Here is a 19,117-nt window from a genome sequence, read left to right on the forward strand (position 1 = left end):
GACTAGTCACACGCGCAGCTCACTTCCTCAGTGGCGGCTCACGATTTTAATGCGCATGAGGGGCGGACTTGTACATGTGATGCGGCGGTTACAAAAAGCACTCTAACATGACGAATTATATCTTGACGAACAAAACACTTCACTATTATCTAACACTTAATATACTGGGCTAGTGGCACGTAGGCCCGTGTCTCCGGCGACTCTACGTGATACCTAGATGTGTCCCAGGGACTGATTCGTTAGTACATTCGGTGGCACGATACCGTGCAGCGGTGATACCTAAACTCTAACATGACAAATTATACTTTGACGAGCAAACATTTCACTATTACATAACACTTCTTATACTGGGCCAGTGGCACGTAGGCCCGTGTCTCCGGCGACTCTACGTGATACCTAGATGTGTCCCAGGGACTGATTCGTTAGTACGTTCTGTGGCACGTGTCGCCTTCTGGCTGCCCCATGCGGGCCAAAACTAAGTAGCCGGTAAGCTAAGTTGGGGCGTGAAGCGCCGACACAAAGTCTCGTAGACTCCCCACAGTACTCACGTATTATGTAGAACACTCATCTTGGAGCACTGATTTAATTAAGTAAAATACCTCTTGGTAGATTGAGGCCGACCGCGGAACTGTACGTAAAAGATTAAGAAGATATTATTCTATTGAAGCTACATGTCGGTGAAAGCAAAGGTTGATGGTTCCGCGTTGCGCGCAGGTTGCCGGCCTCTCGGAGCTCCTGAAGGACACTGACTGTGTCGCCGCGCGCGACCCCCCACCCCTGCCAGCCCTCCCGCGGAAACGTGTGAATTTCCCGGGAAACTGAACCGGCCAGGTTCGGGACAAAACGCACAGTGAAACATGATTTTGAAAGGACTGAAATATTAATTGATGAAAAATAATGTTTAACAAAAACCTGTGGAAAAACATACATAAATTAATTTGTTGTAGTGCGGCGGAGGGATATGCCACACCCGGCCGGATCCTTCCGCCGGCGTAGCACTCGTTGCCTGGCGTTCGCCTCGTCGCACGAACTACACTTTGCTGCGCGCACGAACGCGTTCGGTGCACACGCCTTTGCGAGATGTTGATGAGGCATAGCGGTCTATGCGACATAGAGGAGCATTGGCGGTCGGCGTCATCACTGTGCGGCGCTACACTCATTTGCACCAACTCGGCTGCGCGTAAGCCCCTGTGAGGCAGCAACGCAGCATAATGAATGGCCTGTGCGAGCAAAAGGTGCACCGACGGTTGTTGTCAACTTTGTGACAGGGTTCTTAAGCGATGGTTAAATGCTCACTGGGAGAACTTCGGCCTCCTGAAAACGAATATGTAAGATTATATTATTTAAGAAAGATTAAAATTGTAGTGTTGTTAGGTTCACTCGGGTCAAGAGGGACCCTTAGTAATTTTGCAGAAATATGCGAAGTTTTTGAAGTAAAGTAGTCACTGTTTATATTCACACAGCAGAAAAGGGATGTGCATCCAAGTGCTATCGTAGATCACAAGAAAATGCTAAGTTTTAAGACTCTCTAAGGAGACTACCTCCTTAGAGGAGGAGTGCTTAAGTACATAAATACATTTTTGGGGGGTTCCCATTATAATTTTCAGGATAAGGAAGTCGCATAAACTGTAAAGATGTTGATACTCTAAAATAGTTTATTTTGAAGTAGGTAGGTACCATAAAATAAAAAAATAATAAATAACATAATTAAAAATAGTAATTTTTAGTAATGACAAAACTGATAATATGAATAAGTTTTAAGTAGTTTTTAGTTTATTTATAATATGACATGTGCCGTCTTCGTGTGGAGTAAGGAGATGTGGCGGATGTCTCATTATCATTGTATTGGAATATTGTTGTGTCGCTTCAGCTCTCTCAGTAAGAGCACCCTTTCACAGGAAGGTGCGTCGAGGACCATTTGGCCTGTGTGGCTTTCTGAGAGACCACACCAATGCTGTTGAAACGATATTATGCAGCCTAGCCTGAACCCTCACTGACTTACTTGTTGATCAGGAAGTACATCCATAGTTAAGCTAGACACTGTGGGGATAATCACTGGAACAGAATAATGAATGAAGATAAACAGCACTCGCACATCATGTAGTTGTCACGTGGAGCTTTAATGCAGTGCCCACAAGTACAACTACACAGGATTCCACAATCTTCTTGATAAAATTTTGATTTTTATATTTATGCTCCTGGTTCAAAATGCTAATACCGGCAAGTGTCTGAGTTGGTGGATCACTTGAAAGAATATGCCCGAGTTGGCCGGTCCTATAAGTGTTGTGGTTGTCGCATGCCCTAGTAACGATTAATTAAATTATAATGTATGTCTTTGAATGACGTTAATTCGTTCTAAATATTCACAATGTTTTCATTCGTAGATAGAATAAAAGGACATTTAGCTTAGGAGATTATCTCTTACGACTAGAGCTGTAGCAAACCATATGTATACGGTACTGACTAACTGGTGCGCCGTCTATATACGAGTAACGAAACGTTACACATGTCTGCATTTCGTTACTCGCATTTTTTGTATGTTTTACGCATTCGCGTGCATATTCGATGAATTTACGTTACAAAGAACGATGTTTGTTTATTAAGTAAAGTATAATTTGGAAATTCGTCGTCCAAGTTTTTTACTATTTATAAGAAAGTATTTTTTACAAATTAGAAATACGTATGTTTTTGTTTTTTATTATCACGTATTTTCACGTTATTTTGTTATCATCTTAAAAGAGATAATATAATAAAACTGCTCTAATTAGATTTAATTGTTTCTTGGTTAACAAAAACTGTTAATTATCAAATATTGTTAATTGTTTATATTCTATTTATTATTATTTACGCGACGTCATACTGTACGCGTACGCAATACGACTCGATACGATACTGCATCATAACATAGCATGTTATGCGGTATCAGAAGTAACGAGTAACGTAACGATACGATAGTAACGAGTAGGTACTAATTGTTATAGTAACGAATACATACGGGTAAGCTTTTTTTCGTTACTTATACACCTCTACTTACGACGGGAATTGGGATCAGTTTTTACTCACGTCATATATGCACTCCTAATTACATATATTTCCAGATATGCCCTTCCAGTAACACACATAATTATTATTACGGCGATTTAAAATATCCTTACACTCGGATTACCTATTTTAGCTGGAAGATTGATGAATATCAAAGGGGTTAATCTCCTGGCGATTTCAATACCGCCGCCACAATTACATAACTCTCCTTTATTAAGAAGTTCTAAAAACTATTAACTTTTGTAACTCGGCCTCCCATTGGCCGGAACAATAAAACCGTTAACGGAAATTTACACATTAAAATAATTACCGACTTTCAACAAAACGTCTGAAGATACCAAAATACGATAAAATTAAAATAATAATTTCCAACAATGAAAACACTGTTATATAAATTACGTGGAAAAAGTTTATTTTGCCGTTAAAGTCAATTGTACCCCAGAGGGGTCTAGCCTATTGTTGCTCAATAATGTCAGATTGTGCTACGTCATAGAGTGTAGCACACGTAGATACGCCAAAATATAAATATAGAGCGTTCATAACGGGGAAATAAACCAAAAACACTAAATATAATTAAAATATTTTTTAAAATAATAATAAGTCACTTTCTGTGCGCGGAATCGATAGTCATGTAACTGCACAGTTATTTTATAGAATATAATATGCCTATCTAACAACAAAAGGACATTTTTGTGTGATAATAAATATTTAACAGTTAAAATTGCATTACATAACCAAGAACCTTTTTTTCATATAGTCATCTAAAAATTAGCAAAATCCAATGTGGGGCTGGATGTTCCCGAAACGCAAGCTAGCTTTATAATTTAAAGTTCACTCTGGCCCACTTTCCCCTAATAGAAGAGAACCCCGTGAGATCCCCAAGTGTGTTGTAGTACTGCAAGTCAACCCTACAGCGAATGAAGCTATTCGCCTGATGGTAGTACTATTTTATATTGTAACAGGCACAGTTGCAATAGGCTTAATTTAGATAATTGAGTTCAGATAAGCGGATGACAGGGCATTTTTATTTTCATGTCACTCTTGCGACAGATTGTTATTACTCGAGCAGCTGTACGTAAATGATGTAAATGAGAGACAGCTTTTTCTCTCAAACAGCATGACATAGCAAGGTCAAACATATCGGGAAACATTTAGAACTTCATATATATCCGTGAATATTCGGGTAGGGGTCTCATCCTTGTGAAATGGTTTTCTTGAGGTTTGTGAACTCTTTGGTTGGATTAATGTAAACAAACAGGGTTTGTTTTTTTTTGGAAGGTGCGTCAAAAATGTGCATACTATATTCCAACGTATTTTATTGTCGCAGACGTTGCATAATCAACTTTTCACATAATTTTACATTATTTCAAAAGTAATTGATATAAACTGGATATACGGTAACGAACATAGTTTTATAATTCGTATTTAACAATTAAATATATTTTGGTTACGTTACAGTTTTGCATCATAAATACTTGTTTACGGCCTACTTACTTTGATATTTTGTTAAACTAAAATGTATACGTTAAATTGAACAATTGATAAAGGGTTCAATGTTATTTATCACGTATCCAGTTTATATCAAGTTTTATAATACATAACCTCAAAAAGAAATAGGTAATTGTACATTTTAAAATCTCAAATACATTCAACTGTTTACTGTACTTGGGTCAAGTTTATTTTAATTATTTGCTGTAAAATACAATTGGGTATGTTACACGGAACAATAATTCTCGTGAACAATGCTCAAAGTTTTATACATATTTTCAAAATCAAATATATTTTGGCAATTATACAGCTTTGCATCACAAACACAGCCAATTCCTTTATTTAGTTTGATAATTTATTTATTTTAAAATACAACTGGATACACATTAAGGGTGATTAGACCCTGCCATCTTGTATTTTTTCCTCTTTTTGCTATTGTAATTTTGAACTATTTATCCCAATTTGTGGCATGTCAAGGCATACATCATTCCTCCCAGACATTTTGTACCTTGTTGCAACCATATATTTATTAACAGGCTCTCATTTGTACATGCTGCGAGGAAATAACTTATTACTTTACACAGGAAACTACAATGATCAGAGTAATCACATCAATGCACAAGCATTGATTTCAACAAGTAGCCTAAGTTAAGTCCTATGCTATGTCAACATATTTAGCACTGGAGCTTTATTGCAGGCATTATCAAAATGGTACTTACGTATTAACGCCACCGCAGCCACCTTTAAATATTGTGGACTGTTTGTTGGGATAGTATAGCAACATTAAAAATAATGTGAAATCATGTGAACTTCTGGTTGGGTCAGGATAACCACATCTTAAATTGGTAATTCCTCAGCAACCATAATAAATATTTTATAGTTTTTTTTTTTAATGTAGCTATACTAATCCAACCAACCGTCCACAATATTTAAAGGTATCTGCGGTAGCGTTAATACGTAAGTACCATCAAAATATTTGAAATTCCAATATAGGAAGGACTAATGCCCACTTCTTCCTCATGTGACCAAATAATTCCTGTAAGTCAATGCTGTATGTACAGAACCTCAAAATTAATTAGGACTTAAAATAAATAAAACAAAAAAAAATATTTGGAAATTTTTTTCTACACCAAGTGATACTCGAAAATACTTCATAGTCTTAAATAATTTGTTTTAACTTCTTTTGGTTTTACATTGGAATTTGAAATCTGTTAAAGCTTTCTCCCAAAGTTATTTTTTTATGTATACTCTTACCCAGGAGTGTATAACAAAATTCATTTTGTTTTTAGTGGATGGTGAAAGGGGGAGGGGGGGTGGTAGAAGGAACCATCTTTCCCGCTGTTTGCATTCAAATTCTTTACTCATGTTGATGGTAATGATAGTTTTTATAGGATTTACCGGGAGATATATCCTCCGCATAGCCTTCTTTACGCCCCTATACTCATTGGAGTGAAAGATATGAGCACCGAGATGGTAAACAAATGGTTCGGACTCCAATGTAATCTTGTGTTCCTTTTCTCCCTAAGCTTGCATGCAGTGCAACGTAAAAAAAAACCTGCAGCTTCCTTAACATTTCGCGGTAGCCGTGCAATTCAGAACACACAGATGCTCTGTAGAGTAAACGACAGGCTTAGAGGATACCGTTTTTTTCAATCCGCTCTGTCACGTTTAAGCGGTTGGTAAAGAAACCTAAAGATAATGTGTACGATTAAACAGTTTGTTTCGGTCACAACTGTTTAATTTAGCATGTAGGTATCATTGAAAGTGTTTATGTAATGCACAAAGTTGGCAATATTTGGCTGCAAAAAAATAATTTTTCGTTAGTGAAATTATTGGGAGCTCAGAATTCATTCAATTTCGAAGAGGTACTTCAACTGGAAAAATGTTATTTCAGTAGACCCACTTTTTTGTCTCTGACAATCTACTGAAATTTACTCTGAGTTAACAAAGGTGAAATATTAAATAATCAGCTGCAAAAAAATTGTCACAGACTAAAGACAAGTGCGTCCAAGTGGCAGATACAGCAATTTTTTTTCTTAAAGGGGAAAGGGGGAAGTTTGAGAAAAATAACTTACCTACATTACTATTGACACTAACTTATAGACCTATGGGACCACAGAATTATATGTAGGAGACGTGGCTCCTCAAACAGTTGAAATCGCAGGTGTCGTAACATTTCACCTTGCATCATCCAAGATAAAATACTGCCTTCAGCGATTCAGTACTTTGCAAATTTTTTACCCAACTTTGTTGTGGGCCGGGGGGGGGGGGGGAAGGGGGGCAGGGTTAATATTATACAGCGAAACCTCATTTATAAAAAAACCTGTTAATACAATTTTCAACTAAAATAATACTGATGCCATTTTTTTGTTAAGTGTAGGTTGCTGTATAAAATTACAGTGCTGTATAAGTTTCTTTGGAGCATATTCAAATTGTAAGGTGTGTTATGCATGTACTAAATGAGAACAATATTTTTATTTTTATTTGTTTTAAATCATAATTTTCAAATATCTAATTAAAAAAATCACTGATTTCAGTGTTTTTTTTTTTTTACAGTAAAGTTTGGGTAGTACAAACCTCGTTATTGCAAAGCAACAATTATTACGGTCCCTTAAAGTTTGTATTATTGAGATTTTATACCTCTTATCTCTCCCTCCGCCCCTATAGCCGCCATTGTCTTTCTGCTACAATCCTCGCTGGCTTATTAAAAAAAAAATTGTATTTTTTTTTTGTAGCCCAGTTTGTGAGCAGGTGAAGACTGCCCGTGATGCTGTCTGGTGTCCGTTTGCTGAAGCTTCAGCGTTGCTGTGGAGACGCCCTCCCGTGCGTGGCAAGGCTGCATGTCGTACCCGTGAGTGCGGCACACACCACTGTAGTGTCAGTCATCACGAGCGTGGAGTGATCCGAAAGGGGGTTTGCCACATTCTGGCAGGTTCACAAACACTTTGAATGATTTTGGGATCTCGTCTCTTAAAACACACACACACACACACACACACACAGATCTTTTTTTTGTGGAAATTCGCGATTTCACTAACCTACAGGATAGACTCCATGATCCTGTACGCACTTGGGTAAAGTACATTTGCTCGTTGGACTACTGACTCGTGACACATGTTAACTGTAATGCTTGTGATGCAGTACTTATTTTTTTAAAAATGGTTTTTCATTGGCAAGAGTCCTTTTTTTTACAAACTGTGGTCCAATGACTGAAACAGTAAAAAGACAAACGTATTTGGATTCCAGCCTATCGCTAAATGAATCCGCGAATTTACTCAGGTCTCTAGTCACTATGCATTCAGCTTCAGGATAAAGTACCGTAAATATCAGTTCAATAAAAATACCCATATTTAACTACACCAGCAAAAGAAAATTTTAACATTAAGTAAGAAAAAAATTATGTTCAAGAGTTTAACAACAAGTTTGAACGAATCTGATAGAGTAGGCGACGTAGGATAGAATTTTAAATTTATTTTTAAACCCTTTTCTTTTTTCAAACTTCAACCTCCAGCAGTTATATTTAGTTTCATCAAAAATTGTTCAAACCAAATTTTTTAAATAGTGTTTGAGTACTTTTGCACCCCTTGCGGTAATGATTGCTCGTATCAAATTATTTTTTAGACATAAATAAAAAACATAATATTAAAAAAAGTTAAAAATAAATAAGAATGGATTTGATAGTACACAGGATACGGAAGTTATATATTTTTTTCTATTTACAACACATGTTTTTTTTTTCTATTCCATGCAGTAATGGTTCGTCTTATCAAAAAGTTGTTTCAGAAGAAAGTTTTACATAGTAGTTGAAGATTTACAATAAATTGTAACAGATTTAATAGTGAAGGAATTTATGAATTTATTTGTCCTTTAACCCCTGCTTTTTCCACCCTTTCCAGTTATAATTAGTCATATTATAAATATAATATTATGCAAATTATTTGGTATTGCTCTAATGAGATGTAACAAACTTCATACAGATGCAATTTTTGTTTTTTAATGGAGTTCATAAACATGTTACTGTCCATTGAATAAAACTCACTTCTAACATGCATAGCAGCCACGTATCCATAAATAAGTATTTTTTTTTATTGAAATTATACTTCTTTAGGCATGTTATGAAAAATTGATGAGAGTGAACTTTCACAATGTGTGCGCAACATGCAACAAAAATTGATAGGCTGAAAAAAAGGCTACATAAATAAAAATTAAGTATGTGCTTTTAAGGCATATACTTTAGTGATCGATATTAAATAGTGTTCAGTATCATTAAAAAAAATTTATTGTGAATATTAGTGATTGAAATTGAGTTTATAAACTTTTTGAAGTGTGTTTATGTTACTGTATGTATAATTTATTTGCATTATAAATTATTGCATTAGTATTTAAAAAAAATTAAAATTAATATAATTAGAATAAACTTTGAGCATATTTATTGATTATCATTATTTATTAAAAAAAATTAATTTGAATGAATTTATACTTTATCAACTGTATAATATAACTCCAGTCCTTTTATTATTATTTTATTTACGTTATTTGCCTGCAGGATTAAAGTTAGTTTTTTTTATCACGCAAAGTAAGTATAACTTCTAACACGTGTGCATAAATAAGTACACACCCCCATATATATATGTGTGTGTGTGTGTAATTGGCGCCATGGCTGACACCCTGTTTACGCCTAGCCAAAAGCTAGCTAAAGTGACCCAGGTAAAACCTCCATTGACAGGGGGAAACTCTGGGCCAGGTCATATATATATATATATATTACTTTTTATTTTATTTCTAGGAACTTTTTTCCAAGCTCCAAGTGAAGGTGAAGGAGAACCCAAGACGTTTCAGGAGGAAGAAATGGCTGCAGACGGCCCACCCAGGCAAGATGAGCGAGAGGAAGATCGGGGTGAGCTGTAGCTCGCTTGACGTTCTGGAGCGACGGTGAAAGTGTGTGGTGTTTCGTAGTCCGTTCAGCGATCTTTGATCAGGCATTGTCCTGCCCGGTTGAATGTTTCGTGATCCGGCCCGGATCGGACCCCTCGAGTTTGGAAGCAACGCGTTACGAGAAACCTTTTTTTTAAACAGTGACGGTTAAGGGAAAGTTATGGCCCCCCCCTCACGGTCAATTAAATTTAAACCGCACAGTTAAAAAAAAAAAGTGAGGTTTGTCTTTTAGTTACTCGCCAGAGATGTGTAACGTCTAACCTCGGTAACGAGATAATTCATGTGTTCTCATGTTGAAAATACACTTACAACGCGAAACTCCGACACAAAATCTAATTCAGAATACTTTAAAACTATGCCGAGCTAGATAAATGTACGCAAATTGTGTTTTTCAACTACGTTTCTTGCCGTGAATCACCCGCCGCTAGAATTCGTTGCCGAAGCAAAAGGTCAAACTATACGTGTAATGAAACGTCTCCGATGAAAGCGTAAAGGACTCGAAGAAATTCTAAACCATAGCTTTGGACCTGATTTTCGACAAGGAATTTTTTTAAAATACAGCCCGTCTTGTTAAAATCCCTTTGGCTTTGTGAAATTTGGTTCGCGTCATCCGCCACAGATGGCAGCACCCGGTGGTTGCACATTTCCGTTCCATGCGACCTCCGTTCCTACTAAATGCGGTTTACGGAGAGCTGAGACGTTACGCATCAAAAACGAGTAATGAAATTAAAGACTGTAAATGTTACAGTGGCCGTAACTGTGAATGTAATATGCGTATGTTGCATAACTTGTGAGGTTTCCAATAAATTCAGTAAACTTGTAATATTTGTGCTATCAGAAAAAATCTTGAATCTCACCTGGGCCTCGGGGTTTTCACCCCTAACCCCCCTTGCCCCTCCCTCTTGACGGTGCTATGTGTATGTAATTTTATTTTTCTAGCGCTTGAGCATCTTATTACAACAGGTTTAAAGTATCATGGCTCGTACGCCTTCTTAACATCCTTAAAAAGTCCTTAATTTGTCTTTAATTGAATAAGGGCCCTTAAAAGTCCTTAAATTTCACTAAGATATCCTTAACTCCTTAATAAAGACTGGTTAGCATGCAAATAATGAATGAATGCTGACAATTTAATGTTTTTTTTTTTGTTTTTGTCTTGGCAGAAAACAACGCTTTGCTTATGTGCAGTGCAATTGGTAAATTTATGAATAAAAACATTTTGAATTTTTTATTATCTGTTTTGTTTGTCATATATTTAGGTACTGAAAACGTGTGTTTTACAGTCTTATTTTGAAATTTTATAAAGTGAACGTAAATATGATCAAATTACATGTTACATCTTCAAATTTCGGATAGATATAATGTTTTAGATATGTGTTCCAGAGATAATTATGGGCAACAGGAGTCATATCTGTTAAAATTGAACCAACCAAAGAAATTATTATTATTTTTCATTAAATATTTAACATTGTTATTTTCTTGAGGTTTTGTTCCTCTTGATAGTGGTAATGGCGATGAAGTAAAGGGATCCATATCTTTAATTTTTGATTGCATGAGAGGGTACGAACCAAGTATTTATTTAGTATTCCAATTACAGTAGAGTCTTGATTAAATGAGTTAATGTGGAACACTGCAACTTCGGATTAGCAAAATCGCAGAGATAACACGGATAGGCTAAGAAAATTGTCATGGTTTTCAGTTGGTCGGTGGACTATTTTTTTTGGGGTGATGTTTTTCCAGCTTTTCTTCATTGTAAATTTTTTTCACGTCACTCCATGATTCGCCCAATGAGTAAATATCATTTTTGAGGTTAGTTTTCATTAGGCTTTCTACAAATGTGGCCTTCAACAACGGTTAGATATTCTATGTCCTCAAGCCATTGTTTCAACAGTCTTTGCCGGTACATTATTAATGGAAACTCGGTTAATTGAGACTCGACTGTACAACTATGTTATTGTTTGATAATCTGGGGAAATCGCTAGTCCAGAATAATCGTGTTCCAGAACAGTTAAAGGGCTATACTGTAGCTGGTTGTAACCACAAATGGCATTTTTTTTTTCCTTCTTTCTTTCCAGCCACCAATCATCAAATGCAAGAACGAAGAGTTGAACCATTATAAATCTCTAACATATGGAAAATTTGATGTTATTCCTCTGGCGTCAAAAGGCTGGCTACACAGGAAGTCTAAAGGAGACTATTTTGTGATTCATGAACACTCACAGGTATATATACACTGTTATAACTGCTTCCGTACTTTTCTGTCAGATCTGTTAGTATTCATACAATGTTGAATATATTTGTTAGTTGTTTGCTCATCTGTGCCAAACAAACATGCCCTTTTTTTCCTTGAATATTATTGAGTTTAACTAAGGATAAAAATAAATATATATTAACATCTGTAAATCAGTCATTTACGTAAAACAATGTGTGTGTGTGTGTGTGTGTGTGTGTGTGTGTGTGTATATATGTATGTATGTATATATATATATATATAATATATATATAATATATATGTATATATATATATGTATGTATATATGTATGTATGTATGTGTATATATGTATGTATATGTGTGTGTGTGTGTGTGTGTGTGTGTGTGTATAAATAAAATCATACGTGTGATCAAATGTGTGCTGGTCATGTGGATGTGTTCTGCTTATAATATATAAAAGAATTAATAAAAACCTGTGCATTTATCATATTTTTGCATGAGAATAGTTGATGGTGTTAAAAAAAAATTTATTGATAAAATGTTACATGCCAAACTAAAACTGTACTTATGTCCAATAAGGGTAGTTTCTATTTGAACGGATATACATGCATGTAAAAATCATGAAAACTAATCAGAATTTTCAATAAAAACTTGACTCTAATGAGAAATACGTAATCTTTGAAATATTAAATTCAGTGAAAGTAATTTATTTACCAAGAAGTTTGTACCATATTTTATGCAAAGAAAAATTGGAAAAAATTTAACTTCTTTTAGTCTTGCAACTGTTATAAGTTATTAATTTGTACATTACGACGTTAGTATATTTTTCAAACGTACATAAAAATATGAAACAGATTTATTTTATTTGTTCCAAATAGTTAGACATGCTTTAGTACTAATTATTTTATTTCAAAAATGCACCACGTATCAGTTAAAATTACACTGTTTAGAAGAAATTAGTGTCACGGAACATTTAAGTAATTTGCTATCTTTTTTAATAAACATATTTCATAAAAATTAAAACCATTATCACTGAAATCTTCTGTTCTAAAAACAAAATTTGCCTGAAAATGAAACCTTAAAGTCTTGTCTCTAGTAATTGGTCGTATGCTCTGACCGAGACGATAAGACGGTGATGTGGACGCCCGTGTAATAAGTTGCCGGCTACCGAAATGCGAGCAGGGGCAGATAGTCGGAGCGGGTGATCTCTCTGCAGATTCCCGCAAGATCGGAGCAGCCGGCGTCTTTCCTGGATCTGGGTTTGTCCGAGGAGGTCGTCGGGATCCTGAGGAGAAGCGGGATCACGGAGCCAACGCAAATCCAGGTGGGTCCGTTCCACCTGGGCTGCAGTTACATCTGCTTGTCTCATTCATGTTGTTTTTCAGGCTTTCTTGGTTACGCTGAGTGCAAGCCACAACAGCAGCATTTTGGAGCCTTAATTGACCATGTGACTAATGTAGGACAAATATTTTCGGTACACATAAAGCAATTTTCAATATTTTTAGAAAAGATTCCTTCGTTAACCAGTTGCCAAGAAATAGTTATGTAATACTACATAAAATATATAACTGTAACTCGGTAATTGTCAGAATTACAATTTATATTAAATTGAAGCTTTTTTTTAAAAAAAAAAAAAATTAAATTATACATTGCTTCATTTTGTAATAGCTTTCAAGTACCAACATGTGTTATATCGTAAAAAAAAAATAGAGATAAGGCAGGGGCCGCATGAGCTGTTATCTGGTGGCAACGGCGTAAACCATTTTTTCACTGTGTCACAGTCAATTGTAGCGACTTCAAGTCATCCCGCCTAACTTTTCTACGATGGCTGTTGCTGCTGGTTGCCACAGATTGAAAATGCATGATCTTCGGTCCACCCAAGTGAAGATTGTTGTCCCAGTGCGTATTGGCACAGTGCTTGGAGGGATAATCTGTAGATCCTGTTAGCCCCATTGCGTCCCATTGCCACTCACTGGAAGTAGTGTTTCTATTGTTTTCACAGCGGGGTAATGTGTAAAAACTTCACTTCTGTCCTGTATGCAGAGAGCTGAGATGTTACGCATGAAAAAAAGGTGGGTGGGGTTGACTGTAAAGTCGGTTTACGGACGATAATTTTACGTGGTAACGTCATAAGAAAACATTGATGAAAAATTGCACACTTTTTTATTTTCAAATATTATTTATAGTTTTTTGCAAATTTAATTTTGAATAATTTGTTTAAATATAATCACGAACAATTAGTTAAAAAAGCCCGCCTTAACCTGTTTGATATTATAGAAGGTTTTTCTCGCACGGTTCTTGCACGCTCGGCTCGGTGCGGAACGCGACAAAGATTTTCGTGCGTGCAGCCGGCGTTCGTCGATTTGTGAAGACGTTATCACGTAAAAAAAAATTTTGTAAGGAAATTTCACGAGACGGTCCTGAAAAAAAGGTTGTTCACCACATGGTATTTGTGGGCACCGTGGTTGGTTTTCGCTCTGTAGAACATACAACCGAATGGAACGAAACAAATTGAATCCTGATGTATCCAGCAGAATGAATCGATACAATATAAATAAAAAATAAATGTACCCAAATGTAATTAAGTGAAAACTACATGAAACTGTTACCACACAACCTACCTTAACCTTTCTCCCATGTGAAGCACCATGGACTTGTTAATAATGTCTCGTTACGGTGGGGAGAATGCAACACCAGGTCCCTAAAACATCGCATAATCTTCCGACGTACACCACGACTGTTCAATGATCTGGTCACTGGTTCGGACGGGTTGCACGCTTGGACGTGAAAATCAATTATTGCTGTGCTGACGGTTCAATGTAACTTATTGGTTTTAATTATCCATAAATGATAGTGTGATGATTGATCATTTTATATGAAGATAAATTTTTTCATACTGGGAAATGATGTTTGAAGTGTACTGAGATGAATGGAAGGGAAAGGACCGGGATGTTTGCCTGACTGGACAGGAGGCCGGAATCCCCGCGGTGAGCTCGGGGAGGAACGTCCTCCTCGCCGCCGAGACGGGCTGCGGCAAGACGCTGGCGTACCTGCTGCCCCTGGTCCAGCAGCTGGCGGCGGCGGCGGCCGGGGACTCCGCCCCCGGCGACCCCTTCAACAGCCCGCTGGCCCTGGTCGTGACCCCGAGCCGCGAGCTGGCCGCGCAGATAGGCGTGAGTTGCCGCCTTCCCCGCGGGACGCAGGGTTTCCCTTTTGATCGCGTTGGCTGTTTGGGTGCTCGCACCTTGTTCAACATCCCGCTTTCTGCCGCTCGAAAAAGTTGACACCAGAGAAATGAAGTCCGGCAAATCTGCACATCTGACTGGGACTTAAACGCGTACTACGAAAAATTTATGGGAGTGAATTTTTATGTTGTGCCCGCACCATGCAACAACATTTTCACAGGATAAAAAAAAGACTTGATGTAAGTTTTTGGACATACGCCATCGCTTGGCACACGTACATCTGTAGAAGAAAACTACAAAAAAAAAAAAACTCAAATGACAAAAAAACACAAAGCAAAAAAATTGCTGTCAGGATTTAAACACCACACAATACTCCGCAACAGGAATATGGTCGACAAACAAAGAAAAACAAAGAAAAATTGTACTAACGGAACGGAAAAAAAAAAACCCACGAATGATGACGGCACGAAAATACCGAACCCAAAAAAATTCAGCGCAACAGTTGAAACGAGACAAAAAACACAGCAAAACGAACAGACATGCGTGTGCTAGGCGACGACGTATTTCCGAAAGCTTGCATCAAGTCGTGCACGACCCATTGCACAAATCTTTCAAAGATAATTGGGTTTCTTTTATCACGTTAGCTACTTGGGTGCTCACCTTGTTCAAGCGAAAGCCACGCAGCATCCCGCTTTCTGCCGCTCGTGTTGAACCAGAAATGTTGTAGCATCAAAAGCACTGAAGTCCGGCAGATCTGCACTGGGACTTAAACCACAGAAAAGGATATTTCCCCACACGAGGAGGATTCTCCACAGAATGGGTGTTCCTGCAGTATAGGTAGAGGCACTGGAAAATAGCGTTTATAATGGCTGTTCGTAGCATTTATATTTTGCCATATAGCATTTATATAGCTTTAATTTTAATTCTTCTCCCAGTTTATGCGGATGTTGCAAGCTTTGCACATAAGTATGTTAGTGTCACTAACATAGAAAAGGTGCAACTTGTATTGCTCTGCACACTGCACGTGAATGCACGGTAACAGATTTTGTCCGTCCTATAATGGTAAAAAAAAATATTTTATAGTTCTAACTGCATTGCACGCGAACGCAATACAGAAAACCGACTTTAATAACCTTAATTTTATTGTGAATTGCAGCGCAATATTTTAGTTTCACAGATTACCGTTTGTTTTTCGGGTTAGGAAATTAGGTAAACACTAGGTACGATCAACAAAAGAGCGACAAAAGCAGAGAGCTACATTGCTGCCATCGTTTTTTCCTGTTAAAGTGCTAACGAATTTGACTGAAGTAGATTTTTGTAATTTTTTTTGTAGTTGCCAAATATAAGCTGCGTGTGTTGTAAACTTAAGTTAATGCATTTTTATATTTTAGTTGTCATTTAACGGTAAATAATTTGATTGCTTGTGTTAATATCACGCACACACACGTTGGCAAACATGGCCGCTTCAATGTTTTCACTTTCTTTCCCGTGAAAATATTCATGCACGTAAATAAACGTCTCACTTTAATCGTTTACATTTGTTTGGGTCGTATGTTACGTTTGCCGTTAACCAAGTTTCCGCGTGAGCCTATGCGTATTTAATTTGTGTTTCGTGTTATTTACAAGATTCATAGATCATGTTGATTGTTTACATGGCTCGCCATCGTCACCGTTTATTAAGTAATCTTAAAACACGGTAAGAAGATGCATAAAATAAACAATGTTCTTAATTGTATGAGGTTAGGCCGTTAATAATGAGAAATGTTTTATTTAAATATATTAGGTAAACCTAAAATTTACTGGAAATTTTAATATTGCTTGAAATTTTAATAATTACTTCTAAAAACGGGATTGTAGCGTTTATTCGTCGGAAAACTATTTTGTTGCTTTTATTCGCGCCTATATCGTTTTTACGATTTTTCAGTGCCTCTAAGTATAGGAATTAACTGTTTGATATTTTTAATATTAGAGAAGTATTTTGCTGGGTATGATTTACAATTTATTCAGATAATAATTTAAATGATAAGCTATTGTTTAGTGTATAGTTATTTGATCCCTGTAAATCACAAGAAACGTTAATGAGCCAAATATTGTTATCAGAGTGGAATTAGACGTTTCATTAAAATTTATTAAGATATTATATTAAATAATACTTAAAAATTTTTTTTTGCAAAAAACCACTTAATTTAAACCTTGGTTTAAAAAGTGGTTTTAATCAGAGAACATGGTGACAGACTGTCATTTTCATGACCTTGTTAACTCAAGCTGAGCTTTTTGCTTCTGCGACCCTGTTAGTTTGTATTTGAAGTTATACATCTTTAGGCGCATTATGAAAAAAATTATGAGAGTGAATTTTTACGTTGTACCCCGCAAAGAAAAACTGTACCTACATTTGCTTTTTAAATAATATAATTTAGTAACTGATATTAAAAACTGGTCCATCAAATTAAAAAAAAAATATTAATTGTGAATATTAGGGATAGAAATTGTGTTTATAAACTTTTTCAAGTGTATTTATTTATGTGAGGTAATGTTCCTGTATGTATAATTTATTTGCTGTTGGTTTCATTGACTTCAACTTGCCCTGGGACTAATTAAAAAAAAATAAACCAACTGTGCAACACAAATTATACCTCCATGCATATTAAAGTGAAAAAACAACGCTATATAAACACATAAGCTCTGTAGAAGTTTTGGTGCAGTTTTTCTTAACAGTTTTACAGTTTTTGACTATACCACCACTCCTCTAGCTGCAGGCAACTTGTGCAGTGTTTCCAGCAAATGTTTTCTCCCCATTCAAGCACCCACATGCTGACATCTGTTACTGTGCTTCTAGGAATTGGCGAATAATTTTTCGAGAAGTTTGCTGTTTGCCTCGAAATATTTGGTCGGTGGCCGGACGAAGCGTAAGATGATGAACCCGTCATTCGAAAAGGTCGATCTTCTAGTGGCAAGTTTGGGCGCACTCAGCAAACTGACTTCCGCAGGTGCGGAAACTACGTGTTTTAACGTAGGATTGAGTTACACGTCAGTTTGGTGTTGTCATGTTTGCCTCCTGTACCATAATAACACTCTCAGCTTTGAAAAATATATTCTGACTGCATGGTTTTACAATGAAATATTTTAAGTTAATACCTATCCTAAATGATTTTATGTATTTAAAGTAATGTTTTAAATTGGGATAAATTCTTTTTTTCTTAAACAGTGCTTGTTTGAATAAGAATTATAGATTTTTTTTTTCATTTTTAATTTTAACTTCAGAAAACATTAAATATAAGGTATTACATTATTAACATATATTTTCTTTTCAAAAGTAACTGGTTTGTAATATTATTAATGTTTGCTCTAACTCTGTAGGGGCATGATTATATGGTGAATTGCGATAAAACTGAAATAACACCGAAAAATCAGGTCAAAACACAGCACATAATACCGAAATGTATATCAGGGAATTGAGTAGCATACAACCAAAACTCAATTAAAATCATAAAAAAAAGTAATTTTTAATGTTTGAAATTCAAGGAATGTCAAAAAAAAAATTGTACCAATAGTGCATATGTCAGAAAAATAAATTTAATTAGTTATAAACTTTACCACTATTTTGGTGGAGCTCCTATTAAAAAGTTTTTTTTTTACAAATAAAAAAAAATTACACCGAAATATTGTTTTAAAATTAAAATTGGACAAAAAATATAGATACAAAATTTTTTTCCTTACCAATCGCTTTTCGATTGTAATCGTGCGGGAATTTTTTTTTTCTCCAGGAGTGTACAACATGAAGCGGGTCAGGCATATTGTTCTGGATGAGGCAGATACATTGCTAGACGACAGTTTTAATGAAAAGCTTCGTCATTTTCTTCGCCGATTTCCAGTAAGTTTGTGTTTTATTTTGGAATTATTTCTTAAGTTCTTGTCAAAACTTACTACTAATTGCTGTTTTACTGCTGATAAATTTAAATAATTGCTTCGAGTTGTTTAAGATCAGAGGATAGAATATTATTTAGTTACAGAATTTTTAAAAGTATTAAGTCCAAATTGTTTGTGTTATATACTAGAGCCTATTATGTTATTTTTAATTAAAACACACTAAAATTTACAACCAATTGTTTGAATATTTATAGTAAATTTGTTGTTAATTCAATTTATCACTCAAAAAATTGCCTTTTACATTTGTAGTAGAACATTAAAAAAAAACTGAGTCAGAGAGACATAACAGAAAACAAATGGATATTGAATGTAAATTTTGTCTTGTTTTGT

The 19,117-nt window shown here is 35.8% G+C and overlaps 1 protein-coding gene across 6 annotated transcripts in view; it reads left to right on the forward strand.

Moving 5' to 3' along the window:
• The window catches only part of LOC134541289 (probable ATP-dependent RNA helicase DDX28), a 111,950-nt gene that overhangs the window by 83,554 nt on the left and 9,279 nt on the right, over nucleotides 1-19,117 (forward strand). For 3 of the 6 annotated variants that reach the window (XM_063384603.1, XM_063384607.1, XM_063384605.1), the window contains exons 2-8: nucleotides 7,266-7,381; nucleotides 9,317-9,427; nucleotides 11,538-11,684; nucleotides 12,892-12,999; nucleotides 14,645-14,848; nucleotides 17,697-17,847; nucleotides 18,625-18,731. In XM_063384603.1, coding sequence (XP_063240673.1) covers nucleotides 7,298-7,381; nucleotides 9,317-9,427; nucleotides 11,538-11,684; nucleotides 12,892-12,999; nucleotides 14,645-14,848; nucleotides 17,697-17,847; nucleotides 18,625-18,731 — 912 coding nt within the window. In that variant the 5' untranslated portion in view covers nucleotides 7,266-7,297. Of the gene's footprint in view, nucleotides 1-4,255; nucleotides 4,660-7,265; nucleotides 7,382-9,316; nucleotides 9,428-11,537; nucleotides 11,685-12,891; nucleotides 13,000-14,644; nucleotides 14,849-17,696; nucleotides 17,848-18,624; nucleotides 18,732-19,117 lie in introns of those variants that run through there. The other 3 variants (XM_063384606.1, XM_063384602.1, XM_063384604.1) reach the window with 3 other exon arrangements.

Source organism: Bacillus rossius, chromosome 18 (genome assembly GCF_032445375.1).
Source record: "Bacillus rossius redtenbacheri isolate Brsri chromosome 18, Brsri_v3, whole genome shotgun sequence".
Lineage (NCBI taxonomy): Eukaryota > Metazoa > Arthropoda > Insecta > Phasmatodea > Bacillidae > Bacillus > Bacillus rossius.